This window comes from Hemicordylus capensis, chromosome 6 (genome assembly GCF_027244095.1).
Source record: "Hemicordylus capensis ecotype Gifberg chromosome 6, rHemCap1.1.pri, whole genome shotgun sequence".
NCBI classification, from domain to species: domain Eukaryota; kingdom Metazoa; phylum Chordata; class Lepidosauria; order Squamata; family Cordylidae; genus Hemicordylus; species Hemicordylus capensis.
Window position 1 is genome coordinate 60864306 of NC_069662.1, and position 24213 is coordinate 60888518.

Here is a 24213-nt window from a genome sequence, read left to right on the forward strand (position 1 = left end):
TATGAGATGTTTTGTTTATGTCATGTTATGCTGACCTTGGGTCGTAAATAAAGAATTCTATTCTATTCTAGCCCAACCATGATTTTTAAAGTGTGCCAACCCAATATCATCTGAGGGTGCTTTTTGAAGTATTCTTGCAACTGCTGAGTATTCCTTTTACCTGTAACTAAAAGCTGAGAAAGCCTCACTCAGATGGAAGTAGTTTGTAGTATTTTGTAAAGTTTATTTTTCTTTTTGTTCTTTTGCAATTTTAACCAGCCTCTTGAGTGGATTTTTAACTCAGGAAAGGGTAGCTGGGAAAGTGCAAACACGCCTCAGTTTAATTGTTTAGCAACTCTACCAAGTTTTCTCATCACATGTAGGCTGCATGTGGAAAGGTTTCTTTGTACTTTTCCATTGGTAAAGAGAAGCAGAGTTCTCTGGAATTCCACCCTAATCTAGGGGTGGGGGTTTAAGCTCTGTAATAATTAGTGTGTGGTGGCAGCGATTAAGCTACTGAAGAAACAGGAAAGTTTAAAAGGAACAGCCTTTGTAGATGAAAGCATAGAGAGGGGATGATTCAGCATTTTTCTTCCCCTCATGTGGGCTTGCCCTAAGATAAAGGCTATGTTAAATCTGCTATAGGAAGCTTTTTGTTGCTGCTGCTGTTAAAACGTTGGGAGCCAAATTCTTGCTGCTCAGTTGCAAATCACCTGGAGATCTATTTCCTGCCCAACCTTGAAAAATCTGGACATGGAAGTGGCTTTTATGAACGATTTCCTCTTTTAGAATGAGTGAATGCCTTTTTGTAGAAAAACCTGAAATATTGTGTTAACTGCCTCAGTGTGGTTTCTTACTCTTCTGTAAGACATTCTGAGCTATTAGGCAAAAATAGGTCTTGAACATGTCCAACTTTCTGATCCCCTCACTTGCTTCAAACCACCACCACCCCATTTTCTGCAGCAAGTGAAAAAAACTGGTTTGTTTGGAAATATGCACATCAAATAAAGAAGTGAACACATGAAAGAGTAGAGAAAGTTGTTTCAGTTGCAGCCGTGCTGCATCTCCTTCTGCACTAAAGTAAAGGTAGAGTAGCCAGCACCTTCAGAAATTCAGATGGCTTCAGCTATTCCTACTGGAATGACCACATCAGTGCTTCCTTTGAAGGAGGTCTTTGGGCATATGCCACTTAAATCTTTGCAGACAATCCCAACAGCCACACTGGATTTGGATACTGTAGCCCTGATTGGGGTTCGGTCCAGGGTCAGACCGAACAGGGGGTGGTTCGGTTTGACCCCGAACCATCAAACCAAACCGGTTCAACGTCTAATCTATTTGCACATCTCTAATGGAGACTGTGTTATACATTGTTGGGGCAGCAATCATAGCCTCAAAACATAGGCCCGCAAGTTCAGCTCAAGGAAAATGGATCTACAGTAGGAACTGTAGAATATGGTCTCAGTTGTGGGTTTATAGTGCTGTAGTGAGTACAGTGGAGCCCAGGGTGGATTTGATTTAAATCAAACTGATTTAAATCACGATTTAAATCACGATTTAAATCACTAGCAGGGTGGATAAAAATAAAAAAAATCCGATTTAAATAAAAAAAATCGGATTTTTTAAATGTAAATTGGATTTTTGATTTAAATCGGATTTTTTTATTTAAATCGGATTTTTTTTATTTTTATCCACCCTGCTAGTGATTTAAATCATGATTTAAATCATGATTTAAATCAGTTTGATTTAAATCAAATCCACCCTGGTGGAGCCACAGTTCATTCCGTATGGAGCAAGTCAGTCATACAAGGAAATGCTGAAGGAGTTTGACTGTTTTTGCCTGTAAGGACATGAGCCTGGCTTGTGCAACATTTAACCATCCTCACAGAGATTGAATGAATTATCTCTCCCTTCAACTGTTTTAGTTGGGGCAAAAGCTGCTGTACTCTTGATACTACAGAACATGGGGCACACATTATTGTGACTACTCTAGGTGATTTGTGGGCTTGACTCGTGTTCTTATAGATAAATTCATGGAGGTAAAGTCTATCAATGGCTGCTAGTCTGCGGGCTATAAGCCACCTCCAGCCTAAGAGACAAGATGTCTTTAAATACCAGTTGCAGGGGAGCAACAGCAGGAGAAAGGGCTTGCCCTGAGCTATTGTCTGTGGGCGTCCCAGAGGCATCTGGTGGGCCACTTTGTGAAACAGGATGCTGGACTAGATAGGCCTTGATGCCTGTTTAATCACTGTCAAATATTGTCAACTATACAAGTATTTGAATTATGCCACTCTAGGTGTCTTGTGTTTCAGTTTAGTGTCATTTGTTAGCATGGGCAGGAGTGAGGTTTTTTTCCCCCTTGTCTCTGCATTTAATTAGTCAGGGACAAATTTAGCAGCATAGCGAAGGTTCTCCTAAGTGCAAGCATCACTGAACAGAAACAATAATAAGTAGTCATCTTTGTCAAAGATGAAAATCCTCCCTGAAATTCTCCCATGTCTAGAACCTCCCATCTTGCTTGCTGCAGGAACTAGAAGTTCCACTTTCATGTGATTTGGCTATCTGGAAAAGTTCCTGTAAGAATTTGATTCAAACAGCAGATATTGAAAGAACTCAAATTACTGTTTGAAGTAAAACGAAATACTGCTACAAGTAAGATGTTAAATTATGAAGAACTGGCGAAAGTCAAAATAATTTGTTTTTAAATACCTTATCAGAGAAGTAAATGGAACATTTGTTACAGCTCAGTGGAAATTCTGTTCTTCCAAGCATGTGAAGCATAGAGACATACTGAAACATTTGTTGAATTATTATGCTAGGTGTCCTGCAAATGTTTGAGATAGGGAATAATCTACTGGCAGATTATTGCAGGCAAACTGCTCTGCATCAAAATCCACCTTTTTCTTTACTTTCTCTTTCCACTTCAGCAGCATCTCAAAGCAGAGTATTTTAAAGAAGATATGTGCGGTAGTGAAAGTGCAGATCAGTTTCTACATGGTCTTCTGATGCGTGTTTCTGTTGTATATGCTTCAAGAACTCCTCTTGGGAAAGCACTTGGGTGTTCATAAAACTGGATTTAAGGGTTTAAGATTTAAAATCCAAAAATTGGATTTAAGAGTGCAAACTAGCACTGTGCACTGGAAACAGTAAAACTGAACATCATCATTCAGTCCAACATATTACTATTTAGTTTACACTTAAAATGATTTATTATATTTATAGGATTTAGCTTTATTTTGGTCTTACCTTGCAGTGTGGTTAACTTTTATTTGCTACATGTACTTTGTGAATTGGTATAAAAATTATAAGGCAGTACTAACATTGTGCCTCACATCTGATTAAACATATTTTTAGATCTTGCTTGTCATTAGTTCATGTTAGGTTTTGCTTTTTCTTAATGTGCATTTATATTGCATGCCTATTTAATGCTTTCTAGGTGTTTGGGAATAAGATGATAATCCCTTCCTTGGATGGAGACCTTTTCCAATGGGACCGTGACAGAGAAAGCATGGAAGCTGTCCCTTTCACCGTTGAATCTCTGCTTGAATCGTCTTACAGATTTGGAGATGATGTTGTTCTGGTTGGAGGAAAATCCCTGACAACATATGGGCTGAGTTCATATTCAGGAAAGGTAAAAGACTTGAGACACAACAAATATGTGAAGTGGTTGGTTAGTTAGTATGACTGCACTAGGAAGTATGGGGCATAAGCTAGCTTAGTTTGAATGCATCTCGGCTCTTGCCTCCCAACAAGACTGGAATAGAATACTCCTAACTCGGATTGTGTCGTGTGTTGCCATTCACTGTTCCCCCCCCCCCCCACTCTGTGTTGACGCACACTCTCACACTCTCTCTCATATAAATGCACATCTTCTAAAAGTGTAGGAGCTTAGCACTAAGCAAGGCAAAAATACAACTACAATTGTAGCTTCTGGCTACAAGTTCCATACCGCTTTGGGGAGTGGTATGCATATGAAAGTTCGCAGATTACTCGGGAAACAGCTTCACAGAGCCTAAACAGAGCAGGAAGGACTTGCTGAGGTCAATATGGCTACTCCTGTTTATTTAGCAATAGCAATAGCACTTACATTTATATACCGCTTTATAGCTGGAGCTCTCTAAGCGGTTTACAATGATTTAGCATATTGCCCCCAACATTCTGGGTACTCATTTTACCGACCTCGGAAGAATGGAAGGCTGAGTCAACCTTGAGCCCCTGGTCAGGATCGAACTTGTAACCTTCTGGTTACAGGGCGGCAGTTTTACCACTACGCCACCAGGGGCTCTTACTTTCTTTACTTTCTTTTTCTATGTAAACTGCTTTGAGAACTTCTGTTGAAAAGTGGTTGGTGTATAAATAGTAGTAGTAGTAGTTAGGAGTAAATTTGCATAGCATCTTAATTCTGAAAGACGCATTGTACTTGGGCTGTTAGGGATATATCGTTCTGCTCAGGCTAGGGGAATCCCATCACCAGTGTCATTATTTTTGCAGACATCACATATGGTATTTGGATATCCTTTTCAAATAAAGCCACAATCTCTCAGCCAACATTATGAGATAGATCTGGAATGAATGCAAACAAACATTTCAAATGTATTTCATAGATATTGATGCCTCCAGATCCAAGTGCACTCATTCCTCGCCAACTGTGAGGGTTCAATTCCCGGAAAACCTCGTGGTTGGCAAATTCGCAGTTGGAGAGCCATTGAAATCAATAGCAAATGGGTTAGGGGAATTGTGATTACGGAAGGACTCCAAAATACAGTGGCGGGGGTGGGTGAGGAGAGATCCCGCCAAATCACCAGGAATCAGTAAGAGGAGTGAAGGGGATCCCCCCAAATGGCCCCCTGACCCCTTTCCCCTGCAGTTGCCTTTTCCTCCCAAAGTTCACGTGAATGCGGTGCAGCCTTCTGCCAGTGCATCATTAATCTTAATGTCGGCCGCTGCTTTTTCATTGGCAACTTCCTCATTGCAGAAGATTGATTTGGAGACATCAACAGAATTAGCCTGAAATAACACCTCTTTTCCCCTTTTAAATTTTAAAAACACCATAAAATATTATAATTTTAAAAAATAATAATCTTGTATTATTCTCAGACCTTCATAAGATAAAATTGACTGAGAGGTTATGTTTGAAAGGAATGTCTTTAATGCCTGTGGAAAATGCTATCAGTAATAAGACCTGGGTAACCCGTGCAGCAAAGATTCTTTGAGACGATGCATTTATTCATGAGGTCTCATTGAGGCCAGTGGGATTACTATCTTCTTTGTCTAGGCTGTGTGAAAGTGTCTCCTGGGTAGACTTGCAAATTGCCAGATTCATACAACCCAACTGTAATATGCAGCTAATAGCCAGAAGTAACTCTGCTCCTGCACTATAGATCTTTGTGCATCTGATAAAGTAGACTCTATAGAAAAGTTCATGCCACAATGAATTTATTGGTTTTTTAAGTGCCACAGAATATACTGTACTACTGAACTTGTGCTTTGATTCAAACACATGTATTTATCTAATTTTTTTCCTGTGAAGTTAACATGATTGTAGTTGATCTTATGTTTTTCTTTGGACATGATTTACATCCCTGAGAAGGGGAAAAAAAACACAATTTAAGTTTGAATAGTATTGGAAATGAGAGCAGAATTTTGAATTTCTGTTTTTCTTATCACATCTGTTATACACACACACACACACACACACACACACACACACACACAAACACACACACACACACACACACACATCATCATCATCCTTTATTGCGGTCATAGACCAATACTTAGTAAAACATACATACTTGCAAGAAACTCAGCATAATAAATCACACAGATTAAACGCAATATTAACAGGTTAGAATAAAGGCAGATGTGGTGAAGTCCAGATAGATCTTGCTGATAGCCAAAGGGAGCAGAGCACCCTCCATTACAATCATAAAACAAAAATCATGGAAAAGAGAAAGCAAAACATTATTGGAAACCTAAGCGGATGTTACAAATGATATAACAGTACCTAGCCATTTTGCTGATTAGGTCATCATCAAGACTGGACAGTAAATACTTGAAATAAAAGTCATCCAAATGCCCAGGAAAACGTTGCAGCAAAGGGGACACTAATCTTAAGCGGGCGTCCCTATAGAAATTACAATATAAAATGGTATGCGCACTTGTCTCCACTTGACCAGACCCACAGGGGCAAAGTCAAGCAGAGAAAGGGGTACCTTTAAATCTTCCCTCCATAACAGCAGATGGAAGCGCATTTAGATGGTCGAGCATCAGAGCATGTCTGAATTTAGGAATGGTAATTAGACTCAGATAGCTAGCTGGTTTGATGTTAAGCATTTGATCCCCCAAAAAGACATTCTTAGGCAAGGAAGCAACTTATTCCTGCAGTTCCATATCCATGATACGTTGTTTGATCTGAGTCCTGGCTCGATCATATCCCATTTTGATAATCTCATCCTGAGAGAAACCATAATGAGCCATTTTGTCAATAATTTGGGTCTTCCGCTTGAATCTGAAACAATCAGTCTTAATAAGGGAGGCCCATCCTACACAAGAGAATACAAATTTTAACCAGAATAATATGATATTCCTCCAATAACAAGTTTCCAATCTAATCATACCCACCTCTTGTCTTAATGCAACATTAGGCATGCATTGGGGGACTAACAATATAGATCTCAGAAATTTGGACTGCAGGGCTTCTAAAGCTGTAAAGTTGGTAACAGGTCCTATTTGGGCTCCGTACAACACTTGAGGGTGGACTTTAGATACAAATAGTTTAACTGCAGCGGGGTACACACACACAAACACACACACATATATTTTACAGCGGTGATAAGAAAAACAGATCTCTCTCTCTCTCTCTCTCTCTCTCTCTCTCTCTCTCTCTCTCTCTCTTTGGGTTTTTAGCTGTTGAATAGTGGCTACTAGTGTGGCTACCCAGAAAGTCCCCAGTTCAGACTTCAAGTCAGCCACAAGCTTTCTAGGTGGCAAATCTCTCTCTCATGCACATCTTCATCCCTCAATCCATAGTTTTGCCTAATAGCAGCAATCTACTTTGCAAGATTTCTTAAGGTTTGTTTTAACAGGTTTTTTAATTCCACTTCTAAACTTTAGCTCTTATATAAAAAGACAATATAATGTATATGAAATGCATTCAATACTCTAAGGCTAAGGGTTGTTTAGAGGTGTTTATATTGAAGCTACAGAAAATCCAAACTTTATTGTGTGTCTTCTAGAATCTTTACTTAGCTATGTGCAAATATAAAAATGCAGAAAATGGAAACTAGTTACACTTTCTGCATGATGTTTGAAGAAACGGGTATGCTAAAAAAAAAACCAACTAAGGAGAAGTTTGTCAAAACTAGGACTTCCTTACTTTATCCCCAGGTGAAGTACATATGTTCAGCAATGGGCTGTCGTCGCTGGGATGATGACGAGATAGAACAAGAAGATATCCTCCTTCTGCATCGAACCCAGAAAACTGTTCGTGCTGTTGGGCCCCGCAGCGGCAACGAGAAGTATGTACAAGTACTATATCGGGTATCTCTGAACTAGTCTTCAGAGATGTGAAAATACTGTCTGCAGCCAGACACAGTTGTATTTGTATTTGAGGATATAATCTAATTTTTCATCTCCATGAATTTAGAAATCAGAAACTTGACAGGTTACGCTTTCCTGAAGATACCTGAATTCCATTATTTATTGTCTTTTGTCCTACACTCAGGAGACTTTGGAAACTTATAAATGCTACTGTTGCGATTTGCCAGGTCCTTGTCTTTGACCTTGCACTGCATCTCTGCACAAGTTTAGAGCCAGTCCCCTGCTGCCCTCCCCAGCCACAACCCTGGAGCTGGAAAGAGTGGTGGGAGCTTTGGCCCTGTGCTGTCAAGTTGCTCTGGGCATCATCAGCCATGCATCGGCCAAGTCTTGACTACGTTTTTTTGATCTCCAGAAAAGATTAGTGGAGGTATGTTGGCTTGGACCTGCACTCCGAAGGCACTGTGGGTGCCTCAGCCACACAGCAGCCAATGCCTGCTCCCCAGCTCCAGAAGTGAAAATGGAGCTCGGCTCAATGGTTTGGCCCTGAACCATTGATGTGCTCTGGGCATCAGCAGTGTAGTGACCAAATAACTGTCAGCCTTCCTCCCAACCTTTGAACTGAGGATGGAATGGGGATTGCTACATAGCTGCAGATGAACAGTTAGGTCCCATCCCAAGATTAGGGAGGCATGGCTGCAAAAGCCACTTCTGTTCGGATAGGACCTACCTACAAATCCTCGATGACTACCTGCATGTTGTGGCTAGCTTTCCAGTTAAAAAACAAAAGCAAAAAGTTGATAATCAGATTAAAAGCAACAGCTAGCCAGTTCTCCCATTCTTTCTGTGTACCAGTCCCCTTGTACTAGGTCAGTAGGAAAGGGTCTGGGAGATCAAGACCTAGGTTACTGCCACTGGTGTTTCCCTGCACTATGGGTGTATCCATGCTCCTACTTCCATCTCTCTTAAGTAGAGTTAACGAGCAGCACTTTCAGTTTCTTCATGGTGCAGGGGAGATCTTTGGTGAGCAGCAGGATATTTGTCTCAGCTGTGTGTGTTGCTCGGGAAGTGGAGCCGCTGCTCATGGCCAGCTTGACCTCTGGTTTTTTCGAGGGCAACAAGATGTGGTGAATTGTCCTGACTCGATTTCTTCTCTCCCTTTTCTGGAGGTGAAACTGTCCATCTGGATTTTGTGAAGTGGCTTAAGGCTAATTCTGATTATTGCCCCTGTAAAGCAGCCAAAGGCAGGCTCTGTTGAAGTAAACATTACTTCACAAATGTCATGACTCGGCTTCTATTACAAATTGTAACAAAATGCAATTTATTTGGATTCATAGACTTCTGTATTTTTTCCCCTGTATTGCTAAAGGTGGAATTTTAGCGTTGGTCACTTTGAACTACGCTATGTTCCAGACATTGAAACAAGAGTGGGATTTATTGAAGGCAATTTAAAATCAAACCTAAACAAAGAAGATTCTAGAATCATTTCGGATGTGGAGGAGCAGGAGGCTGTAATGAAGGATACAGTGATAAAAGTCTCAGTAGCCGACTGGAAGGTTATGGCATTTAATAAGCAAGGAGGACATCTGGAATGGGAATACCAGGTACTGAAGATGGAAAACATGTTCATACTCGCTAGAAATATTTCAACATTGCCAGAAATGTCTTGCATTTTGTACTAGAGTTTATTGTGACAATTTATTGTGACCACTTTTTCTGCAGTTTTGCACTCCAGTTGCTTCTGCATGGCTAGTGAAAGATGGCAAGGTCATTCCAATCAGCCTCTTTGATGATACAAGTTACACCTCTAATAATGAGATCTTAGAAGAGGAAGAAGATCTTGTGGAAGCTGCCCGAGGAGCTACAGAATCCAGTGTCTATTTAGGTGCAGTGCCTCTTTCAACACTGACATAATATTTTTGTCCAAACCTAGTAGACAGATTATGGATTGTTGTGTTTTCAAGTTCATTGTTTCAGCATCAAAATATTGGTACAAATCTAATGAGTGGTTTCTATTTGTGTTTTATTGTGCAGTGTTATGTTTGGTGTTAGTCAAAACATTTGTGCATCATTATGAAAAATGCATTTTGAGTCCAATGCTATGTATATCTACTAAAAAATAAGTTCCACTGAGTTTAGTGGAATTTCATTTCTAGTGAGTATGTTTGGGGCAGCAGGTGAGGTTTCAGCCTCTGCTTCTTTGCCCAGCTTGAAGCTGTCAAGCATGATTAGTTCTATCACATTTATGGTTAACTTGATTTTAATTAAGTATCCAAATAGATATGAGTTTTTACTACCCTAGAGGAAATCCCAAGTTGTGGAGTCATACTGTATCCCATTTCAGAAGTGTTTGTGTGTGTGTTTGTTTAAAATCTTTCACTGGTATATGTTTATGTATTCCTGAAATACATAACAGCTGAACTTTTACAGATGGTAACTTGCTGATTGTTTATCAGAATGTATTTGCTCTTGTTGCCAATAGCATGCAACAACTGTACCTCTGTAACAGTGCTTATTTTTATTTTCGGATTCTTATTACAAACTCTTAACTAATGATTAAACAGCACCAATAGTTCATGAGTCATGAAGTTGTTCAGTTCGGAGCCATGCAGCTGCAAATTCACTGACAGTTCTCTTCAGAGAAAGAGAATATCATGGATAGGCTGGTTCCTCCCAGTGGACTCTGGAGGCAAGGCTTACTTTCAGCTTTGTGTCTCCACTGATAGGAAAGCACAAGTTTTTTTAAAGCTCTATCCATCTTTTGGCAGACTTAATAGCTTTTTTCCCTTTTCTCCCGCCTTCTCCCCCACCCCCCATTCTTCCCTTCCTGGGTAGACAATTGATGGGGGAAAGGGGAAAGACAGAGCTTTTCTGCCTGGTGAGCCAATCAAAAGGATTGACCCTAGGGGCAAAGCTGGCTTTGTCAGGTGCAGTAGTGGAATGCCTGAGAGGCCACAGATCAGATCAACATCTTGCTTATCTGGAGTTACCTGCACCTCTTGAAGAGAGGAAGTGCATGCACGTTCCCACAGTCAAAACATCAAGGGAGTACAGCAGAGCAGAGTCCCTCACTAGGAACACAAACCACTCAAGGACAGAAGGCTCCTCAGGTCTGGGGAGCAATGCAAAAACACATTTTGATGCTAACATGGAGGTCATGTACCTCATGCAGCTTCCAGGCTTTCTCAAATACTGTGTGGTGGTTTGTCACTAGCAAGCACTGGGAGTAGGAATAAGGTTGCAGAGTACAGGAGCCTATGATCTAGCTACATCCTCCTCTTTTGCCCCTTTCCTAGTCATTTAAATGGATTTCCTGCATCCAGCATTCTGCTTCTAGCTATGGTGGGCTGTGCAGGCCTCCCACCACTTTCACCAGGAGCAACCTGAGAAGAGAGTGCATTTGCTTGCCCTGATCACTTCCCTCCAAGTTTAGAATAGAGCACAGGTCTCTCCAACAGTACAACAGGGAGGAAAGGGCATGATTGCCCAGAGCTAGGGGTGTGCCGAACGGGTCCACAGAGAACTGGGCTGGTTCGACTGGTTCAGTCGCGGACTGGCTCTGGCAAAAGGGGTCCAGTCCTTTTCTACCCCTACCTCTAAGCTGTGCACATACTCTCACATTTTTTGAAGTTCACTCAGTTAATTTTAGGAAGGTCCCACTCTGAATGCATGCGCACATGCACTGTCTTGATACTGCCACCCAGAACAAAACTAATTCCGCACACTGATGAAAAAAATGAGAGAGAACACTGGTCCATTCCATGATCAAACTGGACTGAATCTGGTTCATCCACAGACTGGCTTGCCAGTTTGAGCACCTGTAAAGGGGAATCGGGTGAGGATTCCCCTTTGCTTCCAAAGGTAATACAAGGTGGCAGGACAGAGGCACCTTTAAAACAGAAAGAGAAGCCGCTTACCGGCAGACTTGTGCGGTACCCCCCCCCATCCTCTCAGCAGCAGTAGTATGCAAATGGCCTCCACACATGCCCAGAGGCCATTTGCCTGCCGCCGCTAGGGGGCAGGGAAGTGCTATACAGGCCTGCTGGTAAGCTCAATCTCTTTCAGTTTTGAAGGTGCCTTCCTCTCTTCGCTCCCCTGGTGCCTTTTATAACCTTTGGAAGCAAAGGGCAATCTTCACCGGATTCCTCTTTACAGGCACTCAAACCGGCGAGCTGATTCAGTCGGATGGACTGGTCTAGTTCATCCAAACTGGTTCGCAGACCATGATCCCATCCGAATTTGGACCGAACAGCACAAACTGGTTCAGTGCACACCCCTACTTGAAGCCACTCATGTACTTGTGTCACAGGAGGCCTTTCCTTGCCCTACACCATGAGACTCCCACGTACAAACTGGACTTAATCAAGGATGTCCTCCTTATTTGAATAAAATTATTGGGCTTATTGTGAGTGTTTTCTTTTCAGAGGTAAAGAGGACATCCATTGTGGTTTGGTATGCTAACCCCCACACAGAAAGTATGGGGAGATTTCTTCTTGATTGAATTGAGCCTGATCAGATGCTGGGAGTGAAGTCTTCTACCTTGTTAAAATGTTGCTTTTTTTATCCGTTTGAGCAGTTAGTTGGGAAGTTCTAGGCTTTTTAGTGTTCACTTATGCATGTGGACGTCAGTTATTTCCAACTGGATAGGACTCTTCCTGATGAAGATAGGAAATTGGAAATAAACCTCACCTCCAGAGTCCAATGGCACAAACTGCTATATTCAGGTTGTTATCCTTGCCTGCAAAGCAAACGAACATTCGTGGCAAGTCTAGCCCAGGGTAGGCAACTTTGGTTCTCCAGCTGTTGTTGAACTACAACTCTCATCCTCCCCAGCCACAACTTAACCCCACCTAGCCTAAGCAAAATGCATCCTATGTTTAGACGCTGATCCTAAAGTGATCTGCAAGTCAGTATAGTTGAGCTATATGTGTATTGAGCTACTCTTCCTAGTGAAGTGTTGAGTGCCTATATGTAATAATAATTTACTAATGTAAATGCATCTAATGTATGCATCTTTGAGTGAGGAGCTTTATAATATCGACAGATTCCTGACATAATTGCTATTTTTTAAAAGAAGGATCCTACAAAGAAGTTTAAGAGGAATGCTGTGAACAGTGCTGTAACTAGAAGTAAGAGATCATGTAGATCAGTAGGTTGACTTGCAAACGATCTCCAACAAAAGCTCTCTCTATTTATTTATTTTTTAATTTTAGTAATTGGGACTTTACCAAGACCTACTGCTGGCATTTTTGTTGATTACTTTTAAAGGTGACCTAGGTTACTATTATTGTTTGCTGCTGCTGTTTTTTTAATATTAATATCCTATGTAGAATACTGAAACTACACAATTAATGTCCAAAGGTTTTAGAAGCTAATTAAATACAGAGGTGAGGTAGTTTAGGAGAAGTGATGAAATAACAATAGTGTGTTAAACATTTTGATCTGGAGTTTCCAAACATTTTGGTTCTTGTGCTTCTAAAATTTCTGTTGTGAAAAAATGTATGTATAGCAGGAGTGTTAAATATTTGCTAGAGCAGACAAATTTTTTAAGTAGTTTAATACCATAGTTTGTGGTCTTTCAGATTTCTGACTAGGTAGATCTATTAATGCCATCTCACCATGTAGCCAATTCATCTTTTGAATTACTTAACAGTCTCTGATATATTTGCTTAATATCTCTTTCTTCTATTCTTGAGGTGTAGAATAAGATGATTTTATCTTTTGGGGATACTTGAACTCCCTGAAAAAACTCTGACACTTAGAAGCAAGAAGTAAATAAATAATAAGACAAATATTATCTTTTGTTTATTATGCAGGAATGTACAGAGGCCAGCTATACCTTCAGTCATCAGTTAGAATTTCTGATAAGTTTCCAACCAACCCTAAGGCTTTGGAGTCTAGAAATGATAATGCAGTTATCCCTTTGCCCATGATCAAGTGGAAACCCTTGATTCGTAAGTGACTGTTCTTGTCATTAATGTTGCCTTTTCAAACTGGAAACTGACACAACCTAACAGTGATGTGGGTTTTCTAGAAACATTTTAACTGTAAATTTTTTCCAGTATTTTACATCTATTGGGTTATGATCTAGTATGCTTATTTTTATTTACACAATAAAACTAAAATATATCTGCTTTGTGACTTTCGTATATAGGAATACTACAGTTTTTTGCCCAACAGCCAAATGTCTCTGAATTTAAAGCATAGTCCTGTGTGTGTTTACTTGGAAGCAGGTCCCACCCTGTCCATTAGGGCTTATTCCCTAGTAGGTATATTTAGGATTGCATGTTAAATTCCTTGGAAATTCTTTTTATTGGAATACTGGAATAGTAAATATTTTAAGATAAAACATTTCACTAGGATGTACATCCCTTGTGCATCCTAAAATAAGGATGTATAACAACACACACACACACACACACACACACACACACACACACACACACACACACACCCAAAAAGAGAAAGGCACCATAAACTATCTCTATACTAATTTCAGTACACCTTAAGAGCTATACACTAGATGTTTCTTAGGTTTAGTTATCTGAAAAAGTCAGTTACAGCTCTAAATTTGCACATCTGGTTTTGTATCAATCTATTATGTTAGTTTTATGAAACACTACACTTTTTATAAATATAAAATTTTCCATGGGGAAAATATAACGGAAAATGTTCAGCCTCACATCGCTAGATGGAAAATCTAATTGCTGCTGTTTGACTAGAAAGTTGTGTAAACATATTGATACTCTTGTGCACTTTGTGTTTCCTTTTTACTTTGTTTTAATGGCTTATGGATATTTCATGAGATTTTCAAAAAACAGAGAACAAGAGAATAAATGGTTTGCCTGCTACTAACAGCTGGAGACAAAATAGTATTGAGTTCTTGTAATGCAGTAATAACTTACTTTCTTAATATCAGATGCATCTTAGCTCAATACCAGTGAGAATTTTAATGTTTAATTTTGTTATTGATAACATCTTTTGCAGGTTTTGAACAATATTTTTAACTAGCTTAACCCGTGCAGAGCATCTGCACGCTAGTACTTGATTGCTCCCCTCACCCCCTGCCACAGCCCCCCTCACCTGATCTCTCTACCCTCACCTGAGCCGCACTCTTGCTCCTCCTCCTCAGTCTGGTTGCTTCCATCACCCTCACCCCTCTTGGTCATGGCTGCAGCATTGCTGGCACCTATTGGCCAAGCTACAGCCCCTTATCCCCAGAGACCTCCCCACCCTCACCCAAGCCCCACTCCTCCCCATAGGAGCAGCAGCAGCAGCGGTTAACTGGGCCCTTCCTCACTGCCGCCACCGCCATAGCCGCTCTTCCCCTCAGGCTGTTGACAAGCCCAGGCCTGTCCTTTGCCTGCCTTTGCCAATGGCCTTGGTAGTAAACTCTCGCAAGGTAGCAAACTCTAATGAGAGCTGCCACACCCGGGATTAGCCACAGATATGCCTTCTCTAAGGCAGGGTTTCTTAACCTTGGGGGGGGGGGGGGCCCAGATGTTGTTGGACTACAACTCCCATCATCCCCAGACATGGCCTTTGTGGCTGAGGATGATGGGAACTGTAGTCCAACAACATCTGGGGGCCCAAGGTTAAGAAACCCTGCCTTAGAGAATTACAAATATAGATTTCTAGAAGGTGGCAACAAATTCTAGAAACCAGGAGAGAACAACTATTGAAGGATTATTGACAAAACATTTATGTGTACATGTAAAATGTTTTGGATTGTAGCCATAAAAATGTAATGTGTGAAGGAGAGTTGTGAATTTTATTATATTGAAGAGGAAACAGGAGTGGGGAGGGTGTTGCCTGGAACAACTGTGAACAATATCACAGTTTTGATTGGTTGGCATAAGAATGCTAGTTAGGTTCTTGGTGCCCATTCTTCTTCCAACCTCCCTCTGCCGCCCCCGCAGGTTCTTTTGTTACAGCTTTTATCTTACAAAGAACCAGACACAAGTGACACTTCTTCTGTTTCTGTGGTCATCTTGGAAAGGGCCAGAGATGAGATTCTCCCCCCACCCCCATCCTGAACTGTATAAATGAATAGTTCTTACATTCTCAAACCGAGTAATTTTGCTTTCTTTTTGTAGACTCTCCTTCCAGAACTCCTGTGCTCGTGGGATCTGATGAATTTGACAAATGCCTCAGCAATGACAAATTTTCTCATGAAGAGTACAGTAATGGTGCCCTTTCAGTCCTTCAGTATCCCTATGGTGTGTGTTAACTGTGCTTTTGTTTAACCATTGCTTTAATAGGTTTTTAGAGTCAAGGGGACTTCCTGTTTAATCTAAAAACAGTGCGAAGGCCCCATGGCAAAATCACTATTGGAAGGAAGAATACAAATACGACAAACATTTATATACCACTTTTCAACAAAAGTTCCCAAAGCAGTTTACATAGATATAAATGGCTCCTTGTCCTCAAAGGGCTCACAATCTAAAAAAGAAACATGAGATAAACCCCAGAAACAGCCATTGGAGGGATGTTGTGCTGGGGATGGATAGGGCCAGTTGCTCTCCCCCTGACAAACATAGAGAATCACCACTTTTAAAAGGTGGCTCTTTACTCAGCAGAGGACAGAAGGTTTTCAAAATCTGTTTTGGGGCGCTCTTGAGGTCTGTTCATTAAAAGAACATGTCAAAAAGCCCTCACTATGACCAAGCCGGATGAGTTCTTTGGATCCCAGATCCTGGACAGTGATCTCTTTCTCACAATCGTGTGAGAGGGCTAGCTGGCAGACAGTAGGAAAAGCAGTGAAAGCCCGCCTTCTCAGAAGATGATGTCCGAGGACTGTCTGGGTGCAGGGAATGCCTACCCAGATGGTCCGCCACAGGCAGTGCCGGGGCCGGGACACGTCCTGGCCCCGGAAATCTCACAATGCACCATGCAAGTGTGTGGTACATTGTGGGGATCCCCCCAGCGATGGGCAGGCGCCTGTCAGTGTTTCCGTGCCGGCTGAAAGCAGCCAGCACTGACACATAGCCAATTAAACAGAGCTCGTTTAAGAGCCTGGCCTCTTAGCTGGCTTGTCACCGGGAGCCTGATTCCCACAGGCAGCCAAGCCCAGGCTTGGCTGCTCGTGAGAACAGCCTCAATGTCTTTGATTGCTGCCCAGGTTTTTCATTATTCAGCAGCTTTAAAAGAATAGATTTCTGAATGGAAAAATTAGTAGACTTAAAAAAAGAACACAGTCTTATAACATTCATTCTTTTTTTAAAATATAGATAATGGTTATTATTTACCCTACTATACGCGAGAGAGAAACAAACGAAGCACTCAGATCACTGTCAGGTTTTCTGATAACATGAACTACAAGAATATCCGCAAAAAGGATCCTGTTCTGCTTTTGCACTGGTGGAAAGAAATCATTAGCACCATCTTACTCTGCATTGTGGCCACAACTTTTATTGTGCGCAGACTTTTCCATCCCCATGCTCAAAGTCGAGTAAGTGTCGCTATGTGTACAGTATTTCTTTTGAGACCTTTTGGATTATGATAATGGCTACAGCTCATTGAAACATAGAGATCTGGAACGTGATCCTTTGCAGTCATAAGAATGGGTTCTGCACCTGTGCAGGACCATTTGGGCTGAATTGACTAGCTCCTTGAAGCGCTTAGCCCCACCCCTTGCACATGGTACATTTCCTCAGTTTGGACGGGCTAGCCTTTTTTCCTCAGTTCCTTTGGTTACAGGTGAACAACCTGTTTTTTATGAAGCCAGTATGATCTTGCACTGGTTTCATGTTAATCATGGGTTATCACAGAAACAGATTGATGATTACTAAGGAAGAATAGATTGCAACAGAGGCCTGCCTGAGCAGTCACTTTTGATACAAGCAATGTGCATAACCCGTTCTTGTATTGTGCAGGGCAACCATTTCCTCTTTGAAGTGTCATTCCATGCAGCAGTCACAGTAGTGCAGGAAGCATCATATTTTTCCAACTCTAGATGCAGTATATATATTTTAGCGTCCTCTTTTCTCACTGTTTTGTGGTGGTCTTATTTATTTATTTATTTATTTTTGCAAACCTGCAGGCAGGATTAGAACAAACTATTATACAGTGGCTAGTATCTAGTGTATTTTAATTAATAAGCCATAATTTGGGGAAATGAGATTCTGAATGCAAATTGTGCTTACCATGTGGAATCATGATTACAGATTGGATATTGCTTGAAGCAGGAATGGTGTGACAGCCCCCTTCCTGCATGATGATTCCATGTAGCAACTCCTTAAAATTCCTCTTAATTATTTTAATGTTTTCAAGGCTGAGAAATCCCATGGTTGGCAAACTCATCTAGCATTAGAAAGAGGTGAACAAAGTAAGGCAGTAAGTCTGCCTTTTTCACCTGAAGCAATGTCTTGCCATGTCATGTATTTGTGTTTTTAATTTTAGCTTTTTTAAGGTCATGTGCTTTTCCTTCTCTCCTGCCACCTTTTCATGTAGACTACATATAGCCCTATTAATTTTCAGTTGGGGACTTGTGGGTTATCACAAAGAGTTCAAAATGCAGTTGGAAAACATATTCACTGGTCAGGATGAGCCCTTAGACTTCAGCAACTCTTTGATGATGGCTCTGTTCTACACAGGCCAGTGTTAACTGGCTTCTACCTTGCATAATTTTGAATTATCTGTTCTTATCTATCAGCAGCGGAAGGAGTCTGAAACCCAGTGTCAGACAGACAGCAAATATGAACCTGCTGTTGGACAGGCTAAAGATAACAGCTGGACTGACTCTGGATATGTGTCAAGGTAAAAGCAATCTTTGGGTTTTGACAAAATGCATGCAATGCACTAGCCACTGAGAACTAGAGTGAATGAGCTGTAGTTATCATTAAATATAATAATGTGCAAAGTTTAGACTTGGAGGGGGACTTAGAAATAGTGCAGAGTCTCCCTCTTTCCAAAAGCAGCTCCCTGTAAAACCCAACAAGGCATCCCCCAAACTCATTGGAGCTTCAAAAGGAGCCTCTCATAGAGCATGAGGAGCTGCAGTGGGGAGAAAATAGGTGGGCGGGGGGTGCCTCTGTGTGCCTCAGATGGCTCTCTGGAATGTGGTTCTAGAATATGTGAGTCTTATTGAAAGGTGAAGGAGATAAAGTGGGGTAGGAGGAATTTTAAAATGTACTTCTAATAAATAGTGCATTATTAATATGTTTTTTTATATAGCTTTCATCAGAAGGGGTTTCTTAGGTGCAAAATGCCTTAATTACCCAAAGATGTTACATTAAGATAAAATGTCTTAAAAGCAAATTTATATTAAACGTGTTGAAACAGTACCATGTGCATGAATGAGCAATTTTTAAAATGATACTTTAGATAAACAAATAATTAGAATTTGGTTATATATTTTTCACTCGCAGATACCTAACAGATTTTGAGCCAATTCAGTGTCTAGGTCGTGGAGGATTTGGAGTTGTGTTTGAAGCCAGAAATAAAGTAGATGACTGTAACTATGCTATCAAAAGAATTCGCCTACCAAACAGGTAAGTAAATACCTTTCTCAGCTGCTGGGTGAGGACATCTCACGTGGGTTATCCTCCCCAGCATTCTCCAGAGACATATTTAAATTAGTCAAAGAGCCTTTAAGAGGCCCGGGAGGAGAGCCTCTCCCAGTTTAGTTTGTCCTGCAGAGCTCCGGAGCAGACGATGCTGCCTTGCTTCTCCATTCTACTTCTACTCTTTTCTTTTTCTTCACCTCCACCTTCTAACCATTCTAACCATTTCCCTGCCATACCTTGACTTTCTGCACCTCTTTAAAAAAAACAAAAAACCCTCCTCTGCTTCCCCCCCACTCTCTCTTCCCCTCTCTTCCTCCTCCCCTGCCGTTGGAGCCTAAGAGATCGGGCATACTCCACGTGCTCATGCCCAAAGGGAAGAAGTCGACAGACTCTTTTCAGCCCGGTAAGCCCCATCACCACCACGTGATGGTGCTCACCACCCAAAACGCCCCGCCATGGACCACTGCGTCCTCATTGAGTGCGACGGGGGGAAGCAGAGGCCACAACCCATTGCTGGGACCCCAGGGGGCCTACCTCACTGCATTCCAACGTGCTCAGAAGTGCAACTGCTTGACCACCCCCCGCCCAACGGGCCTGTCAGCCCTGACCTCATGGTCTTAGAGGAAGCCATCTTCAGCGCTCCCACGACTTCGCAGCCTTTGCCGCTCCTGACCAAAACCCCCGATTCTCTGGGTAAGGATGCCGCCACACCTAACGAAACCAACCCTAGAAGGGTCGGGCAAGATAGCCATGGGCTCCTTTCTGCCGGTGAACCCTGTGGGGTCTCCAGAATCTTCAGACCAGGGAAAAACACCTTCCCCCCGACCCATTGAGGAGGGCGTGGGCGGAGGAGCTCCGAATGCAGTCTCACTCCTTCAAACACCCACACAACTGCAGAGTGCACAAGCAGAAGTCCCGACAGTCCCTGCCAGCCCTCTTCAGCCAGAGCTGGTGAGTCCAGAACCCTTTGGCCAGCAGCCCCTAGTGGACCAGTGCGTCCCCAGCTTCCCATGGGCCCCACCATCCCACCCCCACCTCCCACTGCGGAAGTACCTGAGCCCTGGCATGTTTGGTTCTCCTTATTGAGCCAGATGCTTGAGAAGCATCGCCCGCATAAAAAGCACAGCAAGCGCAGGGGTCAGTCCACCTCCTCTTCCTCACAGGACCCCAACTCCTCTGCGGCATCCTCCGAACCCTCCCCTAAAAGGAGGAAAAGAAGCCATAAGCACAAACACTCCCGTAAAGCCAAGGGAAAGAAATATAAGGGGTCAAATCGGAAACACGGGCAATCCTCTTCTGAGCATTCATCACGGATTTCTGACTATGACTACCCTGACCTTCACCCAGGCAGGCCTACGGAACCCCTGCAACCAGAGGGGCCATCAACTATCCCAGATGGTCCCATGGGATTAGGGCAGAACCCCATGGAACCAGACCCAGAACTTGAGAAGAGGGAGAATGGTTGGATGGCCAACAGGTAGAGCCCTCCCCCACATTCCCGCATGCTTTTCCCATCTGAAGATTTTTCTAACTTGTTTGTGAAAGCCTTACAGATCCTAGGCCTGAATATTGAGGGCTTACAGGGTAATGCTGCTCCTTCCAGGGAATCCTTGGTCCTACCCACCACGTCTTCCCCGGATCTGTTGTTTACACTACCAGAAACCTTTGCAGAAGTACTAAGACAAGAATAGCAGACCCCTTCCATACAGAAAAAGATTACTACACTGGCTAACAAACACTATGTCTTTGTCCCCCTACAGCAGCAACTTTATTTCAGACACCTCCTGTCGACACTCACGTGGCCACTCTCGTGTCTGGTGCCATACTGCCCCGAGACAGCGAATCCATGCTCAAGGACCGCACTGAAAAACTTGAATTCCAACTCAAGAAAAACAACGAATGCATTTCATTGTCCATCCGGGCCTCCATCGCAACTTCTATGCTTTCTAGGGTATCACTACTCTAGACGAACTCCTTCAATCGCCACCACCTGATCCACCCAGACAGAGACAGATTCTATTAAAAATTCAAAAGGCCCAAGCATTCATAGCGGATACTATGAGTCTGTACTGGACTCAGTACATTTTGGGGCACACGCCATGGCAAACAACGTGGTAGTCAGATGCACCTTATGGATTAAACATTGGCAGGTCGACACAGTGTCCCACTCCAACCTGTCCTAGTCGCTTTTACAGCTAACGAACTTTTCAGGGATGAAGCCTTGCAAGATATTTTAGTAGAAACGAAGGATAGGAAAAAAGCGCTCCCTTCGTCTACTTGTAAGGAGAACAAACGACCTAATAGAAGATTCAACCAGCCCTTTTGGCCCTCCTTTCATCCCAGAGACACCAGACCACAGCGCACAAACTGGAACAGGCCTCGCTTTAACCCCAGGGCTACTGTTGCAAAGCAACAATTTGGACAACAATCGAAACCTCCTGACCCGGCGGGCATGGGAGGCTGCCTGTCTCACTTCTTCCACTCCTGGGAGGCCTCCATTTCCAATACATGGGTCCTAGACACAATCCTCCACAGTTGCACGATAGAGCTGATCTCCAGTCCCAGGGACAGATTCCTACCCACACCCCGCTCCAAATTCCACCTGAAGCACATGGCACTGCAACAAGCAATCAACCACCTTCTTTCCAGTTCAGTTATAGAACTGGTTCCCCCTCATCAACTCTGATGAGGCATCTACTCTATCTTGTTTACCGTGCCCAAAAAAGGTGGTTCCTTCAGATCCATCTTAGATCTCAAGTACCTCAACAAGTGGGTCAGACGCAGAAAATTCCATATGGAAACACTCTGCTCCATAGCGGAAACCCTGCATCATGGAGACCTTCTAGCATCAATCAACCTCACAGAGGCATATCTCCATATACCAATTCACCATATACCAATTCACCCTTCTCCATATACCAATTCAAGTGCATTCTCGCTGCCTTCTCCGCTTCTCCTATCAGGGATGCCATTACCAGTACACAGCATTGGCATTTAGTCTCTCATCGGCCCCTAAGATCTTTACCAAAGTAATGGTTTCCCTGGTGGCCCACCTCAGACTCCAAAAGGTCAGGCTCTTTGCTTTCCTTGACGCTCTCTTCACACAGTCCAGAGAGTCTGCAACACAGGACGTCAACACCACCCTTGTCACACTGTCTTCTCACGGCTTCCTAATAAACACCACCAAGAGCCACCTGACCCCCTCCAGGCAACTGCAACACCTAGGGGTGGTCATAGACACCTTACAAGACAGACTCTTCCTCCTCGAGGAAAGAAAGGGCAGGATAATGGTCTTAACCCAATCTGTACTATCTCTCAGGAGGATATCGGTCATGACCCTAGCCCAGCTACTGGGTCTCATGGTGTCGACTTTGGAAGCCATCCCCTGGGCATGCTTCCATCTCCATCCTCTGCAATGGTTCCTACTACCACACCAGTTGGAGATCACACAGAAACGTTCCACGAAGGTCACTCTACCTCCTTCAGTCAAGGAATCCCTGTGTTGGCGGATAGAGCCTTCCCATCTGAGTCAGGGCAGACCTTTCCCGGATCCCCCCAGGATAATCGTCACGACAGATGCCAGCCTCTACAGCTGGGGGGCACATTGTCTTTTGCACTCAGCACAGGGCACCTGGACTCCACAGGAAAGGTGCCACAGCATGAACTGGCTGGAACTGAGGGCCATTTGTTTAGCACTTCTGGCCTTCAAAGAACATGTCCAACGCAAAGATGTCCTGATACGCATGATCAACATGACAGCAAAAGCGCATGTAAATCACCAGGGAGGGGCCCAATCCCACTCCCTCCACCAGGAATCGAGACTGTTAATGCATTGGGCGGAAACGCACCTGTCCTCCATCATAGTTCACCATGTTGGTTGGTCCCTCAGTTCTCAAGCAGACTGGCTGAGTCTCCAAGAGTTGCACACAGCAGAATGGAAACTCAACTCTCAGGCCTTCCATCTCCTCACCAGAACCCTGGGTCATCCGTCAGTGGACCTCTTGGAGTCTCCCCTCAATGCCCAACTGCCTCATTACTTCTCCTGCTTTTCATGCCAGCAGGCAGAAGGGGTGGATGCCATGTCAGCCCCATGGCCCCGGGAACTGCTATACGCCTTTCCGCCGGTTCCACTCCTCAACAGACTTCTACGCCGCATTCACTTGCTGCGAGCACAGGTGATTCTAGTGGCCCCATATTGGCCTTGCCGCCCGTGGTTCACAGAAATCGTTCACCTCGTGGTAGACCGTCTGTGGTTCCTCCCAATAAGCAGCGATCTCCTCCGCCAGGGTCCAGTCCTCCATCATGACCCAGCCTGATCCAGGCTTGCGACTGAACGCAACATGTTCGGCGACTGAACGCAACACACTGGGACCTCCACAAGGTCCTCAGGGTACTACATGCACCTCCGTTTAAACCATTACGCTCTATCTCCCTCCACATTCTGTCCATGAAGCTAGCCTTCCTGATAGCTATTACATCTGCCAGGCAAGTTTCTGAACTCAGGTCCCTTTCTGCCAATCCCAGATTCTGCATCTTCTCCTCGGATTCGGTGACTGATACTGGATCCTTCGGTGCTACCAAAGGTGGCCTCAGTATTCCACAGAACCTAATTCTACCCTCCTTCTGTCCTAACCCCTCTCACCCAAGAGAGAAAAAGTGGCACAAGTTGGACATTCGCCACTGCCTGAAAACCTACCTGTCTCATACCTCCTCATTCTGCTCCATGGAAGCATTGTTTGTATCCTACCTGCCATCCACAATGGGGCAACAGGTATCGTCCTCTACTTTGTCCAGATGGATCAAGGCCTGTATTTCCCTGGCTTACAAAGTCCAGCACCTTCCTACTCCACTGAAGCTTATGGCTCATTCCACTTGCTCAGCAGCCACCTTGGCAGCTTTCTCCACAAACACTCCCTTGAAAGATATCTGCAGACCGGCAACATGGTCATCTCCATCCACATTTACGAGGCATTACAAGTTAGACCTAATGCACTCATCCCAGGCGGCCTTGGGCAGGCGTGTACTCCATGTTCTTCCTTCCCAGTAGCTGGGGTTGCCCGCCCTCCCAGGGTCTTGTTAGCTGTGGCATGTCCCACGTAAGATGTCCTCACCCAGCAGCTGAGAAAGGAGCATTGGTCACTCACCGTGAAGGCTTCTTCTTGCTGCTGGTGTTGAGGGCATCTCGACCCAC

General features: G+C 43.3%; 1 protein-coding gene across 2 annotated transcripts in view; it reads left to right on the plus strand.

The window, feature by feature from the left end:
- EIF2AK3 (eukaryotic translation initiation factor 2 alpha kinase 3) overlaps positions 1-24213 on the plus strand; it is a 56262-nt gene that overhangs the window by 12318 nt on the left and 19731 nt on the right. For both annotated transcript variants that reach the window (XM_053260479.1, XM_053260480.1), the window contains exons 3-11: positions 3413-3607; positions 7366-7496; positions 8885-9119; positions 9238-9400; positions 13332-13469; positions 15612-15734; positions 16746-16966; positions 18170-18273; positions 18885-19007. In XM_053260479.1, the coding sequence (XP_053116454.1) occupies positions 3413-3607; positions 7366-7496; positions 8885-9119; positions 9238-9400; positions 13332-13469; positions 15612-15734; positions 16746-16966; positions 18170-18273; positions 18885-19007 (1433 nt within the window). The remainder of the gene's footprint in view (positions 1-3412; positions 3608-7365; positions 7497-8884; positions 9120-9237; positions 9401-13331; positions 13470-15611; positions 15735-16745; positions 16967-18169; positions 18274-18884; positions 19008-24213) is intronic.